Source organism: Cynoglossus semilaevis, chromosome 1 (genome assembly GCF_000523025.1).
Source record: "Cynoglossus semilaevis isolate Cse_v1.0 chromosome 1, Cse_v1.0, whole genome shotgun sequence".
In the NCBI taxonomy this organism is placed as follows: domain Eukaryota; kingdom Metazoa; phylum Chordata; class Actinopteri; order Pleuronectiformes; family Cynoglossidae; genus Cynoglossus; species Cynoglossus semilaevis.
This window is the reverse complement of record NC_024307.1, coordinates 15,002,945-15,027,464: the sequence shown is the minus strand read 5'-3', so window position 1 is coordinate 15,027,464 and position 24,520 is coordinate 15,002,945. Positions and strand designations below refer to the sequence as shown.

The 24,520-nt window shown below is 40.6% G+C and overlaps 3 protein-coding genes across 12 annotated transcripts in view; 1 reads left to right on the top strand and 2 right to left on the bottom strand.

Annotated features, from left to right (window-relative positions):
* atl1 (atlastin GTPase 1) overlaps positions 1-4,927 on the top strand; it is a 12,211-nt gene extending 7,284 nt beyond the window's left edge. For 2 of the 4 annotated variants that reach the window (XM_008313001.3, XM_008312994.3), the window contains exons 12-14: positions 3-434; positions 1,264-1,278; positions 1,500-4,927. In XM_008313001.3, coding sequence (XP_008311223.1) covers positions 3-434; positions 1,264-1,278; positions 1,500-1,613 — 561 coding nt within the window. In that variant the 3' untranslated portion in view covers positions 1,614-4,927. The remainder of the gene's footprint in view (positions 1-2; positions 435-1,263; positions 1,279-1,499) is intronic. The other 2 variants (XM_008313019.3, XM_008313010.3) reach the window with 1 other exon arrangement.
* Positions 4,928-5,080: 153 nt separating this feature from the next.
* sav1 (salvador family WW domain containing protein 1) lies at positions 5,081-13,843 on the bottom strand. Its single transcript, XM_008312984.3, has 5 exons — positions 13,389-13,843; positions 11,536-12,039; positions 8,221-8,491; positions 7,873-8,028; positions 5,081-6,661 (listed from the first exon to the last, which is right to left on the bottom strand). Exons 1-5 carry the CDS (start codon positions 13,480-13,482, stop codon positions 6,448-6,450), a joined length of 1,239 nt encoding a protein of 412 aa, XP_008311206.1. The 5' UTR covers positions 13,483-13,843; the 3' UTR covers positions 5,081-6,447.
* Positions 13,844-14,388: 545 nt separating this feature from the next.
* Positions 14,389-24,520, bottom strand: part of nin (ninein (GSK3B interacting protein)) — a 24,616-nt gene continuing 14,484 nt past the window's right edge. For 6 of the 7 annotated variants that reach the window (XM_008312915.2, XM_008312923.2, XM_025061848.1 and 3 more), the window contains 12 exons: positions 22,241-22,339; positions 22,070-22,139; positions 21,811-21,978; positions 21,608-21,724; positions 21,381-21,485; positions 20,866-21,012; positions 20,584-20,763; positions 20,373-20,507; positions 20,161-20,265; positions 19,796-19,888; positions 16,280-16,393; positions 14,389-15,623 (listed from right to left, as the gene is read on the bottom strand). In XM_008312915.2, coding sequence (XP_008311137.1) covers positions 15,405-15,623; positions 16,280-16,393; positions 19,796-19,888; positions 20,161-20,265; positions 20,373-20,507; positions 20,584-20,763; positions 20,866-21,012; positions 21,381-21,485; positions 21,608-21,724; positions 21,811-21,978; positions 22,070-22,139; positions 22,241-22,339 — 1,552 coding nt within the window. In that variant the 3' untranslated portion in view covers positions 14,389-15,404. Of the gene's footprint in view, positions 15,624-16,279; positions 16,394-16,490; positions 18,081-19,795; positions 19,889-20,160; positions 20,266-20,372; positions 20,508-20,583; positions 20,764-20,865; positions 21,013-21,380; positions 21,486-21,607; positions 21,725-21,810; positions 21,979-22,069; positions 22,140-22,240; positions 22,340-24,520 lie in introns of those variants that run through there. The other variant, XM_008312939.3, reaches the window with a different exon arrangement.

Sequence of the window (24,520 nt, the reverse complement as noted above, 5' to 3'; positions counted from 1 at the left end):
AGGTATGCGGCGGTGATCGACCCTTCCTGGCCCCCAGTGAACTGCAGGCCCGACACGGCGTCATCAGGGAGGAGGCGCTGCAGGTGTTCAAGGGGGTGAAGAAGATGGGAGGCGAGGAGTTCAGCCGTCGCTACCTGCAGCAGCTGGAGGGAGAGATCGACGAGGTCTTCGTCCAGTACATCAAGCACAATGACTCCAAGAACATTTTCCACGCGGCCCGCACGCCGGCCACGCTTTTCGTGGTCATCTTTGTCATGTATGTGGCAGCGGGCATCACGGGGTTCGTGGGCGTGGACATCATCGCCAGCCTGTGCAACATGATCCTGGGCCTGGCACTGATCACTCTCTGCACCTGGGCCTACATACGCTACAGCGGAGAGTACCGAGAACTGGGCGCCGTCATCGACCAGGTGGCTGGTGCTCTGTGGGACCAGGTAGGCCTGTGTGCCACACGTGGCCCAGACACTAGCTCAGTGTTGCTCAGTCTGTGCTCATTTCAGAATCGTATAGTGCGTGGCCCAGACACTAGCTCAGTGTTGCCCAGTCTGTGCTCATTTCAGAATCATGTAAAACTAAGAGAATCATAATTGGAGAATAATCTAAAATGTCTACAGTAGAACAGACGAATGCAACACTCTCTGTTGCAATGTAATTTTAACCCTACATCGCATCAGTTGCATTTTTGAGCCACGTCACATATATATCATCAGGAACAAGCCCACACACCACCAAACAAAAATCTCAAAAAAGTATATGTAATTAAATATAATAATCTTCTAGTTTAAATGACTTCAAAGTTGAGTTGAAGACAACACTGATATACTGGCAGGAATTCAAGAAAGGCACACACAGAGATTTCTTTTTTTTTAGCTTTAATAGCTATCCACTGCCTCCTAGCAGAAAATGTCATTGCTCTGCCTGTCACACATTGACGAACAAAGAAAAAATATTTGCAATAAATTAATAATAGTTAGACCAATAATAGACCAATTGAGTGACGTGAGATAATTTTCGGTGTTGGGAATCACTGGTTCAGAGGTGTTAGCAGCAACACTTAAGCCGTACAAATAAAAATATATCTTGACATGTTGTCTGTCGGTCACTAGGTGGCAGTAGTCGCATTAAAAATACTTGCAGAAAACACTTGGTACATTTTACATTACAGTTTGCCAATGGGCACATGCTTAGCGTCATGTGTTACATGACATGTATGCATTTAACGCTGACACAACACGTATGTTTGTCCCTTTAATGCTACCGTAGGGGAGCACCAACGAGGTAAGAGTCTTTTTAACGTTTTTGTAACTGTGGTCCACGTGACACGTGGTGTTCACTGGGCTGTTTTTGTTATTGAAAATATGAGACAAAAGCCTTCACCAGAGATGGCGCCCTATAGGTGCAGATAACAGACGTGTGTGACCACAAAGTTGGATCAAGTGACAAATAGATCATCAGAGTTTAACGCCTTCAATTACTGTAACCTCTGTAACCCCCCACAGGCTCTCTACAAGCTGTACAACGTAGCAGCCAACCACAGGCACCTGTGTCACCACGCCTTCCCTGGACCGCAGGTGGACGAGGCTGCCAACGAGCAGAACAAGAAGAGGAACTGATCAGATCTGGACAGAACATGGCTCGGACTTTCAGGTGAGGAACAAGCAAGAGGAGAAGTAAAGGGAGGAGGAGGTGAAGAAGAAGGCAGTAGAGGAAGATGAGGAGGAGGAGGAGGAGGAGGGACATCCTCACTCATCAGGCTCTCTTTAATCCTGGTGTTGGCACTGCCCACCAATACAGTCACTACTTAATAAAGGACTGTTAAATGTTCACGTATAAGCAAAGGTTTCTGCTGGATAACGCGAGTCGTAGTGTGTTGATTTTTGTCTGTGAAAACTCAAGTGTCCATGTTGGGATACAGCAAGTCTGTCAGCGGAAACGTCAACATGTCCAACGATCAGTCTGCTCCTCTTCTGTTATCATCATTATTATTGTTATTCCTGATGCAAGTTTCTCTTCAAACCTGTGATTCCTCCTTCATGACTGTTCTCTGATGTTTAGCACTGATTATAAGAAACACTATCTAGGATCTGACACTTTGAATAATGTTGACTAATGGACCATCAGCATGGTCAGTGGTCCATGTCCTTCATCTTTCATTGCTGAACCCAGGTACGTTTAATGTAAGAGTTTACTTTGAAATGTTGTGATAAAGTGATATTGTGCCATAACGTGTAAAAAGTGATTGTTCATCCACAGCAGCCTGGCACACACAGACACACAGACACGTCTACAGGGGATTCTGGAAGGAGACGTTTACATTAAGCAACATGAGCAACAGACGGGAACAACACTTTGTTATTATCCTAAGTCTGAGTGGTAATTGTATTTTATTTTTAAATTGCACGATGGCAGTTTTGTCCAAAATCTGTTTTTTCCCCCTAACTTTTCAGCAAATCCTAAGTTGAGGAGAGTGTGTTTGACTATCTCACTGCATAAATCTAGTGACCCACCATCATAGACCATTGTAATGAACTAGACGTCACTGTCTGGTTGTCAAGTGTGGATATAAAGGGAGTCTGAGTCTCAAAGGAGTCTGAAGAACTTCGGTGGTTTTGAAAGGGAAGTGAATAAAAAAAAATTAGGCCAAATGATTCATTTTTAGACTAAATTTTCATGTCGGTCTAATCCTGTTCAAAGTTAATCTGATGAAATTATAATTGAAAAGATGTAAATTGCATTGTAAAAATGCCTGCAACTTTCATTTGAGACCACAATTTCTTCAGAAAAAAATCCTGGATATACATATGTATAGATTCTGTGGAGCTTCACTGATGACTGGTCCACTCACTGTACCCCAGAGTTCAGCCTTATGACTCACTTCTGGGCCAATCCCCACTAGTTGAAACACACTGGTTCACACAATAAATCCTCCTATATTTCCCACTTTACACTTTGGTCATCGTGTGTGGTTATATCTAACACCTCCTCCCAGTCACCCCCTATATGTGTGAGCGATGACCTTGGTCTGAGGTCAGGAGGAAACAGCCAGTTCAGTTTCCATTGTATCGACTGAAAACTATTGTTGTTTTCGTACTAAGCATTCGAGCAAATCCGAGGAATGTAGACTCGGTGTGTCCACCAGGAATCCTAGCTGTTAGATGTTATGAGGCGGGGCAACACAGACAGACCTACTTTTCGGAAAAACGATCCTCATTCCTCATCTCTTTCATCATCTTCACACACTAAGTTGAATCATCTGTGGTGAAGCAGGCCGGGCCCTGACTGTGTGTGCAGCAGCTTATGTTTGCAAACAAAAGGCTTCTATCAGTGACGGCACAGTTTTGTGTTTGACTTTCTGGGCTAAGCTGACTGTTACTGTATGTTTGTACATGTGTGGTTACGGTCTGTCTTTTTTTTTAAATATATTGTCCTCACGACGCATTATGTCACATTCAAAGAATTTAGCTATGGTTTTTCCGTTGCTTTCAGCAGGCATGGGAGAATATTTGTATTTGCTGTGGTGATAAATGTGCTTCGGGAATTATTTATTTGATTGATATTTGTAAGAAAAAAAATAGCATAGTTTTCAGACTTGTTTTTTTTAAACATAGGTAAACAAGGGCTGAAGTAATAAATCTGCCTTGGTTTGGGTGTAAGCGCCAACAATGAACAATGACAGCAAAGCTTTTATGTGTTAAACAATATCTGGAAATTTTCAGGATTGCATAAAAAGGAATTAAACTTTGTCGTCCTCCAAAAAAAAAAAAAAAGTACATTCTGCATTTGTTGTTCAGAGCCTTAAAAAATTGAAAACAACAGCGACACCACACCAGCCTCTGAAAGCCTCATTCACACAGAGCTCCTCAAATCCCATAAGTAAAAAGTTCAGTTGTCTTTTGAGCTAAACAGGAAGTAAGAAAGTTCAAATGTCAAAGTTTTCCCCCCTGGGGATCAAAAAGTATTTCTGATTCTAATTCTGATCTGATTTGGTGGGAATTCTCTTCAGACGCTCTCTGTCTGCATAGAAGTTTAATGAGTAAATATACATTGATCTGTGAATGTCTGCGTGTTAAACAGCTGCAGCAGAGAAATTCTTTTTTTTCTGCCTTTCTGCAGAGTACAGAAAACACTGTCATGCGTATTTAGCAAGTTTATACTGAGGTTTGACCTCAACGCTTTAAGATTTGAAGGCACTGCAGCCTCGTGGCTTCTGGAGTCTTCCACAGTGTATAATCAGCATCAGTGAGGCCTTCACACAAAGAGCCATCTAGGTCCACTTTAAGATCCGTGAGGTTTTCCAAAGCCCCATTTCTTCATGAATTTGTTGGGAGTGTTGTATCCATTAGCGTTCAGATGAAAAGAGAAGTGGAACATGTGGAAGTACGGCAGCAAAGTTATTCTGAATTGGAAATGTCCATCAGAAGGAGGAGGAAACGTGGATTTGCCTTTTTTTCTTTGACTCAGGAGATTATTTCTACCACGGCTCTTGTCAGCATTTACATGCTCTGTACTGAATGATCAAGTGAATGAACCTCGTCCAGGTCAACACCGCTTTGTTTCAGCACATGTACTGCAGACGTTCAGTTACAAATAAATAAATAATGTTGGACCAAAGTACTGGAAACTAGTCTCAAGTCTCCTTTTAAATACTTTCCTGATCCTCCTCCAATGTCAGATCCAGAACCTCAATGTCCTTCATTGAATCCTTGAATTTGTTCCGGTGTCTTCCTGTTTCTTTCTTCCTGGCAGCTCCATCTTTATAATGACCACCGAGCACTCAGCACATTCCCAACCTCCTCAGACGTCTCTGTGACTTTATCTCCAAACTACTCGACCTTAGTGGTTGGCTGATTAACTTCCAATCCTGGTAACTCACAATTGAAATCTCAAGATCTTCAACTGTCTGTTAGCATTGCAAAACCTGCCTCATGTACTTTTCTGCCACTCCTGCCATTTTATATGGTACCACACTCTCCTCATTGACCGTGACTTTTCTTGTCTGTTACCTTAGCTTTAATTGTGTAACTTTTACAGAGTTACACGGACTCAACAACAACCTCGATAAGCAGCAACAGAGTCAAACAAGTTTGAAGATTTGTCTTTATTCACCGCAGTTTTTATCGTTTTATTATTATTCATGAAATCCACAAAACGAGATATGTACAAACTGGTGAAACCATTCTGAGAGGATGAGATGGAGACCTTCTTGCATAGTGAAGAACTCTTGAGGTGGAGTCACAACGTTCCTTGAAAACCTATTTTACTGATACCAAAAAGGCCACACACTCCTAGGACACGTAGAAAGGTATATGTCTTTTTGAAACATACAAAATAGATATTTTATTCTTTAAAGCTATATTGTTTTTTTTTTACATTAGTCGTTCCTTCCATTTTAAAAACCAAAGCAGGAGAATATCATCCAGGTTCTCTGAACGTCTTAGAAAAGATTAGATAATTAATATTCAATAGAATAAGCTTTCAAGAACCTCTCCTTCCACAATAATCCGCAGTTAAACAGACGTGTCGGTGACGAAAGAATGAAATAAGAAGAAATCGAATTGCACTTGTTTGGTAAACAAAGTGTCTCTTCTGTAGTGTTTCAGTTCCAGTAGCTTATTTATGTTTATTTTTTTATACACATCGACAAAATAAAATTCCTGACAGTAATGCCGAGGAGTCAAGAGACGCTCAAGGCACTGCATCAACTTTGATGCTTCATCCATTAAAGGGTCTTTTAAATAAAGACGCATTTCATATCAAAACTTAAATATCTGTTACACGTTTTGGTGGATTGTCTTATAAAGCATACAGTCTGTCATTTAAAAATAAAAACAAAAACACACAATTTTTTGTGTCACATAAAAAGACTGGTTTCAGTTTATGAGGGTAACAAAGCAAAAGGGGGAAAAAAAGGATTTCATTTTGGGGGGACAAATTAGAAGAAGCTGCCGCTCGTTTTCTCCCACAGGAAAAAATGACGGAGTAGCTGGCGTCCACACCTAAGAGCAGACATTGTAAAAATGCTGCATTTATTTATTTTTTTGAAAGGCACAATGTTGTAGTGTTTTGAGTTAAAATGTGGACTCTAGTCTTTGAAAGTCCATACAGCCAGTTGTGGTCCTCAGGGCAGTGGCTGTAAATGGCACCGTGAGTGAGTTTCCCCAGATTTTTCCTTCTTCATTTGTGTTTTCCAATAACGTGGACCTTCGTAAACTGAGTGTCCATTGCAGGGAAGGAGCACCCCTCCCCCCCGCCTCCACATGCCAACAAGTGTTTTAACTTCCTGGCTGATATATTTGGATCAAGTGAAGGCACAGATGTGTTTGGTAAAGAGGCAATTTGGAGTCAATCACAATTTGAAAGGAGACTGTGACCGCTCCCAAACTATAGAAACCACATGGGGGCGTGGTGCTGCAGCTTCCCGGGGTGTACATACGGTATGTGCATGGATCACATGTTCCCCATGAAGTTCTTGTTGGGCTGCTGTGTGTACCACTGCTGCCGCTGTTTGCGCGCCTCCACTTCTGACAGGAGCGCCTGCCGGTATGCTTCATAGGATTTGACGATGTGCTCCAGCTCCTTCATGAAGAGCAGCTTCAGCATACCCTGGTACGTGTCCAGGTCTGCCAGCTGGAACAACTCCCATTTCAAGATATGGTCGTACCTGATGTGAGAGGGAAGAAACCGATGGTAAACGTCTGTGTTGCTGTGCCAATGTTGCTTTGATCGGACAATGAGGGCGAGCGCAAGTAGATCCAGAATGTTTTCAGAAATCTTTTGGGTTTTCCTCTCGTTTTGCATTAAAGCTTAAACGTAAACAGACACCTAAGGCCTTCAGTGGTGAGTGCTGTATCAATTAGAGTTTGCTTCGGTTGAGACCAGAGCAGCAGACATTATTACGTTATTATTTTGAAGTCGTAGTCCACCCTGGGCTCACAAAAATAAGTCACTTGGACGAGATCTCAAACATATTGGATGCATTTATGTCAGTGATGATGTTGCACCTGGAATGGATTTCCAGAAATTCCTGATGTTGCACCTGGAATGGATTTCCAGGAATTAGAAAAAACATAAAACATAAAAATCACTTTTTTTTAATCTCCTATTATGACCCATGTTCACACGTTCACGTGAACTACATCCGTGACGGGGCCACACACGTTCTTGTTTCAGCTGAAACGATCACTACGAGTGTGAAGACATGTTCAATTCCCCTGCAGCACTGTGGAGGACACTTTCACAATGGCTGACACTACAGTTGAACTGTAACTGGAATGTGAGCCAACACATCAGTCACACGGATAGAGCTTGAGGAATCATGGGACCGCTGAGACGGGGAAAACCTGCAGGAAGTTCCTTCATCCCAACGGACTAGGTTTTAAATGCTGAACTACTTCATTCTGTTCAAGGCATTTGTGACTTCAGCAAAAAGGACAAAGATGTCGAAGGTCTTTGAACAGACCCAGTGATAGTTGAGATTTAAAAAACTTTAAATTCTTTTATTAGGATCTGCTGAGTTTGTGTTTATTGAAATAAAATCCAAGATTCAAGTTGGAAATCATACGACTTATCCTCTCTTTTTTTTGAAGCACTGAATCACAAGAGTCTGATGTGAGAGTGCTGTGTTCACATACTTGTCTGTGTAGGATAAAAAACGTGATTGTTTGGCCACTGGAGTGAAGGTCACAGTCACAGACAACAAGAAATGTACATGTGTGTTTTTCACAGTAAATAAAAGGTTGTTTCAATTCCTCTCAAGACTACGTCAGATGAAGACAAGGATTCTATGAAATTGAGAGGAAACATTTTTCCTAACAATCGCCCTTCTGACTAAACCCTGTTGTTTTTTTGTCCATGTGTGTTCATGGTACTCACTTGAGTGGGGCACGGGCGTAAACCTGGAGCCAGTCCGGGATTTCGGCTGTGTGATACGGGTTCGCTGGCACCAGCACCGGCTGGTTCCGCTCTGCAGGACGTGGTTGATAGGTCACAGGAGGTGGTAGAGGAGGAGGTTGATCGTAGCGAGGCACACTGGAAAATAGAACAGTAAGTATCAGCAGTAGGATTTAGTCCACTTGCAGTGGATAGACAAGGTCTCAGACCAAGTGTTTTCAACACCACCACAGTGGAAGGATTACATTTGTATTTATTCTCAAAAGGATAGCTGGTCTGTTGTGATTACGTTTTGCAACCGTAGAGGACTCTAACCCAACATCATCGTACCTTGGAGCACACGGATGTCGGTACTGTGCCCTCTTGTTGATGTGATCCACGTAGTAGACCCCAAACTCAGCTGACTCCACCTTCTCCCAGCCCGGGGGGAGCCCCTCCCTCTCTAGAGGGTGGCTCCAGTGCGTAGTGTTAGTGTTGTGGTCGATGTAGTACTTCCTGCCACGGATGGTCCAGTCGACGGTCCAGCCTGCTGGAAGTGGGAGGTCCTCTGCTGTTAGACTAGAGAGGTTCCCCAGGGATTTGGCCTGTATCCGACCTATTCCTGAAGAAAACAAACATTTTTTTTCTTTTTTAAACACATTAAAAGGGAGAGAGAGCAAAGTCTGAACAAACACACAGCAGAGCAGCTGCCAAGGCACAGAGCCTCTGGGGAGCTGAAAAATATTTTTGAAGGAATCTGAAAAACAGCATGTGTGGGAAAATGTCATTTAAAGCAACGGAATGCAAAGCTTTCCACAGATCCCTCAGATGTGGTAATTGTACATACAGCAAGACAGGAATGCAATGAATCACTTCTTAAGGCATGACTGATGCAGCTCTGAGTCAAAGAGTTGCTTCATCTCTCTGACTTCGATACTGTGTGAGGGACCATCACCATTTGACCGACATCTTTTAATGAATAGTAGGAAATGGGAGTGTTGTTAAGGTTTGGACAGGAAGGCCCACATCTCTGTATGGACAGACTCTCTCTCTCTTAAACACACATGCACACACAGACACACACTGATGAACTCTTAAACACCCTCCAAGAGCAGACAGCCAACTGGAGCTCACTCCAAAAGGCCCCGGAATTCTAGAGGTGAAATATGTCAGTGAGGAATGTTGAATCTTGAGCTTTGAGAAAAAGTACTGTGACTCCAACTGAAGGAGCCTGTAGGGCCCCTGCAGAAATGGTTGAAAACACACGAGAATGTGGGAGGAATGAAGCATCTCAGCAAAATGGTCGCTAGCATCTGATAAATTCTGCACCAGAGTGACAGCAACGGAGCAAAGGAGCTCTTTGGCAGTGGCTGAAGGACGGACGGAATGTGTTAGAACTCCACAGAAACTGGACTCTTTCTCCGCCTTCTAATAAGCCTCGCCACCTCTCATCATCATCATCATCATCATCATCATCATCATCATCATCATCATCATCATCATCATCATCATCATCATCATCAAACCGAGACACACTGTAGACTTAAAGATGACAGAAAAACTGTACTGGGTCAAGCCAAGCCAAAAGGAGATGACTTCTTTCACTACTGTCCTTGAGGAAGTTGACCTATGACCTGTATATTAATTACACATAGATAATGAATTGTTTTCACAAACAAATTAAAATTAAATTATTATTTCTATGTATTTTTTATCAGCTGAGACATTGTCTCAGATATTTCAGCATAGTTATTGTTATTGCTTCAAGTACACATTGTGAAGTCTGAACCGACTCTACACCTCTCCACAAAATGTGGCAACAACTATTACAGGTAACACAGTAGTTGTGTTACCTGTAATAGTTAACAGTAGTCTTTATCCCAGTAGCTTTATATCATTGGGTATAAGAAGATTACTAAATCCTGACTCATGGCTCATTCTGGATAATGAAGCACAGCACTGATTCTATCATTTAGAAATCAATTCAGTGTTCAAGTGTGTGTGTGTGTAATGTCAACAGTTACATTGTGTTTCATCATGCTGCAGAGGTAAGACGGAGCCTGACAAGTATCCAAACAGTTGGACATACCTCGGTCCTGTTTGGCAGCTTTTGTTCTGCTAAAATGATCACCCTTCACCACAGAGATGGACCGGTTGAACACAGTGGTAAAATTATCCATCTTCTCTGTCATTCTTTTAGACCTTTACACTCTCAATGAGGTGATCAATCATTTTGGTTTAATCTCATTTTAAACTGACAGCATTAAATGAACACTTTTACAATGACATTTTACCACAAATTGTGCTTAGCTTAGCAAGTTCCAAATGGTTGTTCTACGGCTAAGATCACATCGCAAGAAAATTACTATGACTATGAAGTATGTTATGGAGAATTATTTTAAACCAAATCAAATAAAAAGAAAATCCCTTTCCCCCAATCTCTAGGATGATCTTTGCTGACGCTGTTGCTCAGGAGGCGTTTGGCATTTTCCTGCAGAAGATCAGTAAAGAGGGTTGTCCTGATGTGCACAGATGATTCAGTGAGTGTAGTGAGCAGAGGCTGAGGCTGAGACATTTGACCAGGGGACGTTTGCCAGCAGTTAGATTTAGTAAACAGAGAGTTGAGAAATGCAGAGACCCTAATGGTTGTTTAAGGGCACTCCGGACAGGTCTGCACTAAGACATGTGACGGACAGGCCAGATATTAAACTAAACAATGTACATGAAGCTAACGAGTCTACCAGCAGCTAAAGTAAAAGGTTCCCTAGCGTTGAGAGTGTGCTGGAAAATTCCAGTGATCCCGGAAACATTCAATGCAACTGAAGTTAACCACTGATGTTACACTTCAGTTAGCACTCATACTCTACTTTACAACATAGAACTGTCTGACAGAAGGTGATAAACGGTTCCTAAGACATTCTTTTACTGACTTGTTTTTTCTTTCGCTCTCATAACCACTACCAGCCTGCATCCAATTCACAGATATCACATCATGAACACAACATTTATCCAAGACTTTGGTGATTGGGTGATTTTTAGCTGTAAACCAGATAGCTTGACACAAGAAATCACTTTTGTAACTGACTGTAAGTCATTGGCTTTGGTCAGATGTTTTATATCATAACTATGGTTGTAAAATAGTCTTTGTCTACATAATCACTAGGTAGCTGTGGAGTTATCACAAGTAATCGGGACTGTAATAAATGAAGAATAGTTATGGCTAATCTGTATAACTCATAGTTAAATATGATTAAGAAATTCTGTATGAACTGGAGCAGAAAGACAAACCACAGCAGGAAGATGTGTGCTTTCAGACCTATTTTGTGACTTACTCAAATGATAGATTAAGATGGAAAGAAATCTAGGAAATATATGCAAACTGTAACTGCATAACGGCAACGTAAAATGTTACTGCAGAGAGCTGGTATCTTTTTTAGGTCATTGATGTTCATTTCGACAGAAGATTGCTAAATGCTCATTGGCTCACTTGTCCTTATATAATGCTGGGGTCAGTTAAAAATGTAATCATCGCTGCTTTATTTCCACAAGTTATATTAAAAAATGTGTGTAAAATTAAGGAAGACTGTCCTTGAATTATTAATACAACCCATTGTATTGTTCCACAAGGCAAAAAATGGAACAGAAAAGAAAAACATTTGTGTTTACCTGAAGGGGGTCTGCTTGGAGCTGGAGGAGTGTGCTGTCGGGGGATTCTTTGGAAGTTATGTTCATTGTGCTCATAGAATCTAAAGTCCTCAGGAAAGCGCTCAGGGACCCTCCTGGGCTGCTGGCGCTGCTGCTGTTGGTGCTGCTGCTGTTGGTGTTGCTGAGTGTCATAATAAGGTTCAGAAGAGTAATAATAGCGGGAAGGGTCTCCGTTCTCAGACATGGGGCTCACGTCTGTGAGGAAAGACTGAGTGGAACCTCCGTACTCATGCGGGAGGTCACCCAGGCTGCGAGGCAGGTACGGTGGTGCTGACATGCGGTGGCTCTCTCTCCGGGCCACCTCGTGTGGAGGCCTCTGTACAGGAGTGCGCAGGAAACTCTTGTTGCGGGATACAACGGGATCCCGGTTAGGAGGAGGGTAAGCAGAGGGCGCCATCTCAGGTAGAGTGACCTCTGTGCGTCTGGGAATGGTGGGTCCATGGCGAATAAATGATGGCATAAGATCTGTAAAAAAAAAAGTTAGGTTAGACTAAAGTGTCTAGACCTGGGACACTTCAAACTACAATCAAATCTTAGACCTGGAAGATGCAAGGTCATGTTTGAGCTTTAGTAATAATGAGGTACGTTTTAACTGATAGTGTATATTTAAAACATGTTTTCAACCATCTCTAATAGATACTAACACATACAGGTAACCACCAATAACACTGGGATAATTGCATGTCATCCTGCAGTCAAATAGCATCTTTTGTTGACAGTCCAGACTTTTCTGATTCAAAGATATTACAGTCAAGAAAGGAGAATTCCAAAACAAAGCTGTCAAGCCGAGTATTGAAATACTCAAACTACATATTTAGAAAATGGCACAGTACAACAAATACAGAAAGGAGAGCTTTGCAATTTACTCATTGTTTTGCTGATTCCAAAATGAGTAAGCTGTGGTTCAAATTGATAACATTCAGACTGCAGCATGTAACCTGGTACTTTAAGGAGTGGGAGAGTGATTGCCAGTTTGAACCCCAGCCCCACAAAAATCCCCAACTTTCTGGGTGAAGTACAGTGCAGCCCACTGCTCCTACTGAAAGGACATATATTTACGTGTGTGTACAGTGATAAATAAAGCTGCTTCTGCTGTGGTGATGAAATGACTATAGCACAGAACTCCTCTTTTCTGTGGAGCTGTGCACCAAACAGACAGGACAAATGACATGAATTAATGTGTTTATAAGGGCTACAATGATCAACTGTCATTGTGCGATAGTTGATGACTAATATCTGTTTATCTACAACTAATTAATATTTGATTAATTAATTTTGATCACTAATAATTTGTTTCAGTGTTATTTAATGTACAACAAGTGGTTAGCTTCCTTATAACGTTTTGCGACTTTTTTTAATCAGGCGAGTTTCTTTTTATTGCAAACTAATATACAAAAATTTAAGGATAGCTGTACGCAACCGCTAGGGACCCGCCACAAAAAGGACAAAATAATGATCACGATAGTCTGTCAAAGATAGGTACACAAATGACTTAAAGCAAACATTCTGGTTACCGTTATCTCCCATATATCCATAAAAACTTTGCTACTGCAGCTCATACTGAATCAGAACAACACTGTGCTAGCAAAAAGCTAATTACCAGGCTAAAACACATAGTAAACAGTTAATTAAAGACTTGAGACACAATCCCCGAGTTAAAATGTCTTTAGATTTTCAATGTCGTATGTTTGTCATTGTGTGTTAGCTCATTTTTACTTTAACTTTAGTTCAAAGTAAACTCCTCTTTGTCCGGCTAACAAGCTAATGGCAGCTAGCGGGCTAACTCTGGCTAATGTACTTGTTGCGCGTCTTACTTCGGAGCAGCGGCGACGTTTCCTTTTTCACATATTTCCCCTGGACCTCCGCTGGTTTCGACGCTTCGTTTTTGCTTTTCTTTCTTGAGAGCATTACTCACGGCTCATTAATGTGGAGGAAAAAGTCAACAATAACAGCAGCTAACAGTACAAGGCGTCATTTCGTGGCACAACCCGGACTCGACTCTTCTGCCGCCGCTGTGGGAGCTCCGTTCACTCAGCGAAACGCGTAAAGCGGTCATCTTTGAAAACTTGAAAGCTTCTCCCGTGAGAAGTACGGGGGTATCGTCTAGAAAAGTCTCCGGCAGCAGATACTAGAAGCATCCGTCTTTCGGTTGTAGGGATCCAGCCCGGTTCTGTAGCTATACTAACTCCTAGCACTGGTCCTCCTCCTTGGGACTGGTTAGTCCTCAGAGTCCTGCCCATCACTGTCTCCAGCAGCCGCACAGCTGAAGCACTGTCCAACACAGGGATGTAGTGTCAGATTTGCAACCAGTAGTCGGTTGGTAACGATTTCAAACATCTCAGATACTCAGTATGAATAATAATAATAATAATGATAATAATAATAATAATAATAAAAACACAATAGAAGCAGTTAACAAGTACTTCTTTAAACAGGAGTAATGACTTAGTTAAAAGCACATTCCACTCACCCTCAGGGCATCAGGGTTGATCAGTCAGTACCATCAGTAGCATATGTGGGGAAACCTTTTTTTAAATTCCAAATACCATCTGGAGATTCTGTTTACAGACTCCATGGTGGTCTCCAAACATGGAAGCTTTCAGTCCATCACTTTCCCCAGCAAACACAACACGAGGATGTCAGGAAAACTGCAAGTACAACTGGATCCTTTGTTATTCACTCTGTTGAGAATGCTTTTCACATAGTTTGAGTAAAAATATTAAGCAGGTCAATCTCAGTAATATTTCCCACGTCACCAAGGAGACACGTTTAAAACCAGCATCTATTTATATTGAGTAATTTAATGTTTCCATGTGTTGTTTACAGTTTATTGATAAAAGGTGTTTATACTGGAGCAAAGACAAAGTTCTTCATTTCATCCAGAAACATTCACAATGATCTGACCTTCACGTGAACACCTGCACTTTAGACACTGCAACAGAAAACACTGTATGATTCTATTTAGACAGAAATAAAAATCCTTCCCACAGACATCCAAAGTGGATGTAAGTCCAGGTAGTGTTAAAAAGAGAGCAAACACCTCAGAAACACTTTTGAAGGTATGCTCTGTTGTGCAGACAGTTACTTTAACATGATCAAAACAACACTTGCATAAAAAGCACATTACAGTTAAACTTTTCTCCCTCGGGAGAGTTGTATACATATTAATATACTAAAACGATACTGCTTTAAAAAAGAATATTAATATAATAAATAAACCCTTAAATACAGCAGAACCTTCACATTTAGTTCTTCATTGGTCCAGCTCATTTAAGTAAAACAGGTACAACACTGCATAATTAACAGTTACATTTAAAATGAATACACAATAAGGCAGCGGACATGACAATACATAATATATCACAACAATAACAGTGCATTTTAAATGTCAATTTGGAGTAGAGCTGTAATCTCCCAGTGGACTGGTCCATGTGTTCTGGGTCGACAAAAATTCTGATTGGTGGTTTTTTTGTTTTTTTTTTAATATATTGTACTGTTAATTTCATCTGGAGGAAAGTACCAAATGCTAATGGGGGGTTTTTCAGAGCACCTGTTTCACAGGTAATAATACGTCTTCAGAACGACCCCCATGTTTTCACTATTTTGGATTAGATTATTAATGCAATAGAATAATAGTCTTCAGGTTTATTTATAATTAATTAAGGCGGACAAGGCTAATGAGCACTGTGTTACCCCCTCGCCCACGGTGATTACTCAATTTTCAGTCTAAATTTCAAGACTTCAGTCGACCAAGACTTTCTTTGGTTGATTACAGCCCTACTTTGGAGAGCTAAGAATATCCTCTCTCTCTCTGTGTTTATTCCAACACACTATGATGAGTTCTTGTAGTGATAAGGCAGAGACGAAAGCTGTGTCGGATTCAAGTCCCGCACTATTTTGTTGAGACTGCATATTTTCTCCTCCAGCAGGTAGTTCTTCTTCTCTGTGAGCTTCTGTCGCTGCTCCGTTATCTCCAGAGCCTTCAGCAGCTGAGTGTTCTCCACATACAGGTCTTTGATCAGAACATCTGCTTTGCCGTTCTTGTTCAGCTGTAAAGTCAGGAAGATGATTACATCTTCAGGTTGCATCACTGACACGTTCAAGGTAAGCTTTAGAGATGAGTGTCAGAAATAAGCTTATGCTCAGAGAGAGATAACCGTAGCTTGTCAGACATCACCCTTGATCTTCCCAAGAGGGGCATTTAAATGGCCTCAAAATCACACAAAGAGCTTTTGCTTAGTTCGGCTACTGTAGCAGAGCATTCAGAGCATTTAATTTCAGTCTTCTTTGAAATTAAATCCTACATTTCAAACAATTAAAAATGTGTAATCATCACAGGTCAGATAAGAGTTAACCCAAAGAAAGCTAACGATGGCTACTGATTAGTTACCAAAGCTGAAAGTTATAAGATAGCTTAACTTTAAAATGCTACAGCAACAGCTAACAATAACCTTATCAATAATCATTAACCAAAGAATATAGTAAAAAAAATAGCAAAAACAAAATACAAAGAGCAAGTAATTAGCCAAACAATAAAGCTACTGTAAAAGCTAGCTAAATTTTTAAAACCCCAGAAAATGTAAATCCAGCTACCAATATATTTATATATTCATATTTGTAATTACATTGTATATAGGAAATAATAGTTTTACGTGAGATCATCATTTACTCAGGTCTAACTAACAGCAGTCTTAGTTGAACTGACCTGTTCTTTTAGTTGAACAACCTTCTCCTTCAGCAGCAGCTTCACGTTATGCAGCGAAAGTTCAACTTCTCTCATACGTTCCTCCATATTCTTCATCTTCCGCTCACGTTCGTCCTGTTGAGAAGACAGAATATCATCACTTCTCTGCAAATTTTTCAGTACAATTCACAAGGTTAACATTCTGCAGTTAGTAATTGTTAAGTATGAAATAAAACAGAAGAACCACATAGACCTGAGTCTTTTCAGTTAGATATGATCTTTATTTTGTCTTGATTTCAGTGTTAAATGATTTCATGGACATTACTATAAAAAGGGAGATGACAGTGCACTATAAAAATAAATTAAACAATAAATAAAACAAAAAAGCATTGCATTGGAGATGCCTCTACAAAATAATTTAACTCATAAATAAACTTAAAGAAAAAAAATGAACATGATCCTAATAAATATGTTAAATAAATCAAATACATAACAGTTTATATATGGTGTAAAAAACACTATGTGGCTAACCACTAATACCCACACACACACACACACACAACAATAATAGAAACAATGACACATTGTACCAACGACACACAACACGCTGGTGGAATTTCTAAAAATAAACACCAGGAAAACATTTGAATGTAACAGTCATGTGACCTGGAATTTTGGTTTGTGGAGCAGCAGCAGCAGTAACACAAACATTGTCACAAACAGACAAAAAAAAAATCACTTCAATGGGATAATCAAAGAAACAGTCAACACAGTGTAGTGTCCAAAAAGAACCGAGCCAAGAACAAAAACAGTGAAATTCTGGTTACTTCATTTACAAAAACATTTACCTGAATCCACACAGTATCATCAGCTGATGTTTGATTGTTTAAAAAATGGCTCAACAGAATATCAGTGGTCTGAATATTAAAGGAGCAATCCAGCTCTTTAGACATAATCCTGTTTAAGTGCACACAGTACTGTCAGTGCTAAATAGATGTTTTGAAGCTGTACTATCAGACATCTCATCAAGATACCATTACATGTACAATGCAACATGATCCAGTCTCTTATGGGATCCTGTTGTGCAACTTTAGTGGCAGCAAATGTTGCGTTACACTTGCATAACCTTTTGATCATATAAGAGGCATCACAGTGTTACTACTTCGAATATTGCAAACAACAAGAATAGGCAAGAATAGAATAAACTAAGAGTTTTTTTCCACTGACAGTACCGGGTAACACTAAATAGTACTATGTTAAAAAAAATGCTAGATTTCTCCTTTTGCATCCCCTGATGTTAAGGCAGATGGTCAAACCAAATTTAGTCTCACAGTATTTACCCTGTCAAGTTGAAAGGAATACATACCCTGCATTTAAAAACCTCTAATTATCATTTAAATGTTAATAATGCCACCGAGTGGTCTGTATATTCTTACTGCACTCAGGTAAAAACCTGAGTTTTTGCAATGTTAAATGTCAATATTTCAAATTATTGTCCCATTGGGAGAAAACAAATATGATATTCTGTGTGTTTTTCTGCCACCTGGCAGCAGAGTAGTAGAATTACACACATGTGCCTTCTGAATCAGGCATCACATTATGTCCAGTCTCCTATAAGGAAGCAGAAAGGTCGATGTGTTTTCTCTGGTCAGAGATTTGCTTGGAGCAAAGCACAGGAAGAGCAGAAGACGAAGAGAGACAGCAGTCATGGAAATAAGAGAGGAGATAAAGGAGGAGGGCAGAGGCAAAGATGCTGGAGTTACAATCCACCAATCCGTCGGTAGCTGTCTGCGTGAGTCGCCCGCTGTTCCGCCATTGCACCCTGGAGAGAGAAGGTAGGTATACTTCACCACAGCTCTACCCACTCTTCTAGAACTGAAAACCTACACAGAGTGCTCATTAGGGCTCAACATAAGTTTCTCATGAATAAATATGGACACGTGCAGTTGACACTGAATGAAAATGTCTGATGGGAACTTTAACACTGGTGATCTGTGTGTATGAGCCCAGAATCCACACGCATGAAAATGTGAAATGATCGAATCAAATGTTTCTTTGAGAACTAACGAAGAAGAATTCTGTCAGTGTCAATGTGAAAAGTCTCAGTTGCCGTGTAAGAAGATTACAGTTATTCTAATGCACAAGGAAGGGCCGTTGGAATTGGCAGTTTCTGCATCGTGAAGGAGAAACACGTTTTGTGGAGATGTCAACAATCATTTGAATAAGGTAGGTAACTAACACAGACATTTTGTTCTGGTTATGAATGAATAATACTAAGGCTGTCAAATAATTACAATTATAATTACAGCATAGCTGTTGATTAATTACAATTCATCAAGATTGGTTGTGAATTCCTAAATATGACAAAACAATGGGTTATTTTAAATATTGCTGAAACAGGTATAGGTTTGTGTTTTTATATGCAACTAATTCAAATGGATTTATTAATATAAAACTAAAAAAGTTCAAGTCTGAGGTGCTTCAGTGAATCTAACATTTTTCCTGCAGTGTGTGTCAATAACAACCTGTTTATTAACTGTGTATTGGATGAACTACAACCTGTTTATTAACTGTGTATTGGAGCAAATATAAGTAGATGAACCGGGGAATTACTGGACATACGCTGCTGTAATTCTATGCAAACTTATTGTGGTTAACATGAAAAATCTGCATCATCAAACTATTAGAGATGACATTTTTTTGCACAGCATGACGCTGCATTCGGTGGCGACAGACGTGAAGCAAGGCCCTCAGAACCACACCCACAGAACGACTTCAGGCCCAAGGCAGAACAGTAAATAAACACAAAGTCCAGGAACACAACAAAGAACACCAAACCCACAAAGTCAATACAGAAGAATGACAAGATGAAGACAAACAGGTGCTGAGCTGAAACTGTCACTAGAAAAAAACAAAAAAAAAACAAACAAAAAAAAAAAACACCAGAACAGTGGAGAAAACCCAACTCAAAAGAATGAAAATAATCACAATACTTTGAATGTAAAGTACTGCAATTTTGGAAAATATGCAGGTTGTTGTTTCGGTACTATGGTTTTTAGGCCAAAACCATAGAAACAAATACAAATACTGAATATTTACAACTACTACAATAAGTAGTAGTATATTTACAACTACTACAATAAAGTAATATATATATATATATATAATATATATAAAATATGTGTGTGTTTACATCCAACTCAGTCCCAATCACCTCCTACTAGAGAAACAACGCTTCTATTCCTTTTTAAGGCATCAAGGTTACGTATGAATATAGAAATATGAGGTTTAATGAGACCAAGATGTAAGGGAAGAAATGTCAGTGAGAAAAATGTAGAAAATGAACATGATGCCTAATCATGCAAACATTTTAAGAGTAGTGCATTGGATACTACTACTACAAAATGCATGACTTTAGTAAAACATTTTAAGAGTAGTGCATTGGATAAACTACAAAATGCATGACTTTAGTGAAAGGAAGCAGCATTTTACCAGGATTTTCTAAAACCAACTGTGAGGTTAAGGACTGTAACGCACCTGCTGGTGGTCTACTTCTTCACCACGGTTCTGACCTCTGGGTAACCGATGAGGAGAGGGAGGCAGAAGTCCAAGGAAATGTGCCTGAAAGCTCTGGACAAAGGAAAAAAAAAAAACACAGTGAGACAACAGACAAATATGCACAATATTACTGATCACATAGATTCAAATTTTTTAAAGTTTCTGTCAAATTACTATGGTAATTATTGGATGGAACACTGTGATGAAATGTTGCCAAACTGTTGGATTTCTGATGTCATAAATATGAAGCCAACCGTCCTTATGTTGGCCCACTAAATGTCACAAATAAAAAAAGGTCTACTGTATCCAATAATGTCAGTGACGTGAACAGTGTGGTGTTTTACCTCCAGCAGCTGTGTGGACATTCGAGCCAGTTGGTCTCTCAGTGCATCATTCTCTTGTTGAAGGTTTTCCAGTGAAGGTGTCCGTCCTTGTCCTGCTTCACAGCCCTGAAACCCACATATATATTCATTAATTAGAATGTACCAGAACAAAACAGACTCACTGTTTAGACAGACAAAACGTCAGGAGAGTTAATGGAGATACAATGTTCTACCTTGGCCTGCTCCTTCTGGGCCTCCAGCTCCTGTTTAAGGGAGACATTCTCCTGCTCCAGGGCCTTCACCAGCAACAACAGATCTGGGTGGTTCTGCTGCTTCAAGGACAAGAGGTTTGCATCCAACTGACGAACCTAAAGAATACAATTCAAGGCATTATAGTCTAATTTTTCCCCCGAGGAATTGAATTTGCTAAAATCTTCAGCTCACCTTCTCTTTTGACTGAACAAGGTCTCCTTTGATGTTGCGAACTTCCGCCTGGAGCCTCTCGTTGTCCTGCCTCAGCAGCAGCTGCTCCTGCTCCATCAGCAGCGACAGCTCTTCTCTGAGCAGCTTCTTCCCATGGCTCTGCAGACTGCCTGAATGGATGGTCCTTTCTAAAACACGGTTCTATGGAGAAGAAATCCTTAGTGGTGTCTAATGGTTCCATTATTAAGATACATGTGTCTTGTCATCACTTACATGTAACTGTGACAAACACTAATGCTGTACCTTATCGCTGGCATTCTGCAACCGTTTGTGCAGAACTGCCAGTTCATGTTTGAGAGAGTCCCTCTCCTTCTGCAGAACACGGACGTCAGCTTTCAGACGAGCACTTTGATGGTGGACGGCCTGAGATGTTTCATCCGCCTTCTTCACCTTGAGTAGAAGAGGTGACATCAAATGTATCAAAATTAACATATTGAACTGTTCATTAAGGCCAATGATTCCCAAAGGGCGGGTGTGGGTCACCCTCCAGAAGGGGAGGGGATATTGTGGGATTGTGCAGAAAGAGAAATCATTTTTAATTTTAATATATATTTTTTAAATGTGTCTAACATTTGTGGAAAATGCACCAACTGTAATTGTATTTCATTTGTTTAATACGAATAACATTTTGCAGGGAGTTTTGCGGTAAATATATGGACGTGGGCTCCTTGACAATAGTGCCGTCTACAAAAGGGAGGTGCAGGAGAAAAAGACTTGGAACAACTGATTTTGGATATAGTAATAAAATGAACTGTTACCCGCTCCTCAGCTTTAGTGAAATGGTCACGCAGGCCACGGTTCTCCTTATCCAAACGTTTTCGTTCGTCTAAGAGATGGATGAGCTGATTCTCCATGGAGGCCAACTTGACAAAAAGATGAGCGAAGAATTTGAAAGTTTACCCTGAAGTGTCACAGCTGGATCTAAAACTATCTCAGCCGATCATGGCTGTTACCAGGCTAAAACATTTTTGGAATCAAAACTCACCTTCTCTGTGAGTCCAGACATCTGCTCAGACAGCTGGCTGTTCCTCTCCTCCAGCTGTGCAGTGTCCTCCAGAGCTTTGGTCAGCTCTGCCTCCAGAGAAGTCACACAAGCTGACAGCTAACACAAAAAGACGGTAATTAAATACTACCTACATCAACAACAACAACCAGTATGGAATCACAACAACCATCAACCCTTGTTACCATGTTTTTATCTTCAGAGGGCAGGGCCTCCCTCTTCTCCCTCTCCTCCATCAGCTCCTCAAGCTGTTTTTGGAGATGCTCCATATCTGCAACATTCTGGATGTTTTTCTCTGACAATGTATTATTTTCATCTTCCAGTTGCAGGCTTTGGAAATGCAGCTCTGCAATCTGCAGGGAAGAAAATTCCTCATTTCAAGACCTGATGACTGACAGTTGAAAATCAGTTCAAAGATAAGAATAGAAGCTTCACGAAAATCACCTGCTGCTGGAAGTTCTCTGCTGCATTCTGAGCCGAGCTCTTCTCATTTACCAACTGCTCCAATGTTTGTCTAAGATTAAACACAAAAACGGATGAAAAAGATGAGTGTACACAATTCAAGAAAAATGCACATAACATGGCAGGATAAGTTGAAAAGGGTCTATCTCTTACGTCAACTCTTCTTGGACTGATTTTAAATCCTCCTCCTTCAAAGCATCAATCTTCTTCCTGAAGACCAGGTTTTCCTCTGCGAGACGACATGATTCAGACCTAAAGAAAGAGTGGAAAAAAATGTACAGGTCAAAAATCGGAGTGGGCTTAGACATTTAAATATGTCAACTTCCTTGGGTTTCTACTAGAGAAGGGTTTTCTGAAGAAGGGTCCTTGGGTTTCTACTAGAGAAGGGTTTTTGATCTGATTTACAAGCATCAGGTCAGTGATCACAGGTGGGACAAAAGGCACTATGTCACATTGGGAAATAAGGCAGGAGTGATCCACAAAGCACCAGAGGAACAACAAAAAGCTGCAGGGACACAGGAGGCTGGGATCCTAGGTCTTCTCCACATTACCTATGTGCCTGTGTTTTTTCATTTAATCTGTGCCACTTGTCCTGAAGCTCTGTGATGAAGTAGTGAAGCTTCTCAATCTGAGAGCTGCAGTCCTGGGGGTGGCTCAGCGGCTCCATCTGACTGGTCAGATCCAGCAAATCCTCATCCGTGGTGTTCTGAAACCAGCCGTCTATTTCATGTTCTAAAAGAACCCCACTGGTTGTCTCCATTTGCTTGATCATTCCCAACATTTTGGCGTTTCCATCCTTAATCTTGCTGATCCCATCCATGTGTGAAAACTGCTCATCATGGAAAATATTCATCCTGGTTTCAAGGCTCCAAACCCTGTATTCAAGCTCAAAGTTTTGTTCCTTAAGTTTGGTGTTTTCACACATGCAGTCTTCATATTGAATCTGGAGATCTGTCATCTTCAAGGTCTTCATCTCCAGCTCCTTGACGTGCTCGATGAGCAACACCATTTTAACTTTCAGGCTGTAGTTTTCCTCCAGAACCTGGTGACCAGTTTTGACCTTCTCATTGTTATGAGCCAGAAGACTGTCTAGTAATTCCGTCTTCTGTTGAAGCAGGGAGATCTTCTCATGAAGAAGGATGTTTTCCTCAGTGGCCTTTCTGTACAAAGATGAAAGTTCAAATAGAGAACGTGTCTGGTTCTCAGCATCTCCAGCATCACCAACAGCATTCAAGCCTTCAACAATTGGCCCTGAAAAATCACTGTGCCCTGTATGCTGGTGACCCTGTTTCTCCAGCAGTGAAGGTTCAACCACAGCATCATGACATGGCTCATCTTCAAAAGAAGAGCTTCCAAAATAGCATCATGACATGGCTCATCTTCAAAAAAAGAGCTTCCAAAATCTCCTAAGTGGAAACGTGAAAGTTTGTCTTCATCTCTAGAGGACGTTATAATGTCATCATCTGTTTTATCTTGAATGACTTCATACAGCTCTTTGTAATGTAGGTCAACCAAACAAGACTCTCTATTGTTCTCAACTGCCCTCAGGTGTAATTCAGTGTCTTCTTCTTGACAGTGTCCAAATTCCTGGGAATTCCAGGCTATGTGAGCGTTAAGGTCCACTGTTTTAAAAGCAGCACTTCTTCTTGACAGTGTCCAAATTCCTGGCAATCCCAGGCTATGTGAGCAAGGTCCACTGTTTTAAAAGCAGCATAAATTTGATTTTCTTTATTAGGGTAAATTGCATTTTGTGATTGTTTTGTATGGTTTTCATCTAAAGCCATCTGACTATCTTGTTCTGGGCTCTTTTTCAACATTTTTTCTAGCATATTTACATGATCAAGGCCTCCATCCACAGAATAAGAAGCATTTAAAGGGGTTTTTACCTGAGACCTGTGAACAACCAGAGATAATGAGCACCTTTGTTCTAGATTAGAAGAATTGCTAAAGGTAAAACTGCTGTGGTTCACATCTTGTTGTGGATTCAATTCCATATTAATGCAATCTTGTTTGTCAACTGCATCTACTGATGTCAAACCCTGATGCAGTTCAAACTCTTGTTCTTGTCTTCGAAGCAATGCTCTCTTTGTTGCAAGCTCTTTGACTTTCCAAGAATTATCTTTTAAAGTCTCCTCTGGAACAGATACATGTCTCTGTTGTCTTTCTCTGTCAAGTTCAACGTCCACTGGTGCTTGTTTGAGCAGCACCTTTAGCTCTTCAGACTCCATTAACTCTTGTTCTGTCAACAAGTCAATTGTCTCTGTTCTTTGTTGCTCAGAAGTCACATGTATGTCATTGTACTTTGACTCTAGTGACAGCTGTTCCATTCTCTCCTCTGTGGTATGATTTAACAGAAGCTCCTTGGTTTCCAGGTTTTCCTGGAGTCTGGTATAAAGGTCATTCATCTGCCTACTCCGCTCTTTTTCATTCTGC

What these genes read in the sequence shown, in the direction of transcription:
- sav1 (XM_008312984.3), bottom strand. Translation starts at nt 13,482, where the DNA reads ATGCTCTCAAGAAAGAAAAGCAAAAACGAAGCGTCGAAACCAGCGGAG. An exon ending in AACGTCGCCGCTGCTCCGAA is followed by an intron (nt 12,040 to 13,388) that starts GTAAGACGCGCA and finishes TTTTTTTTACAG; the next exon opens with ATCTTATGCCATCATTTATT. An exon ending in CGACATCCGTGTGCTCCAAG is followed by an intron (nt 8,029 to 8,220) that starts GTACGATGATGT and finishes TCTATTTTCCAG; the next exon opens with TGTGCCTCGCTACGATCAAC.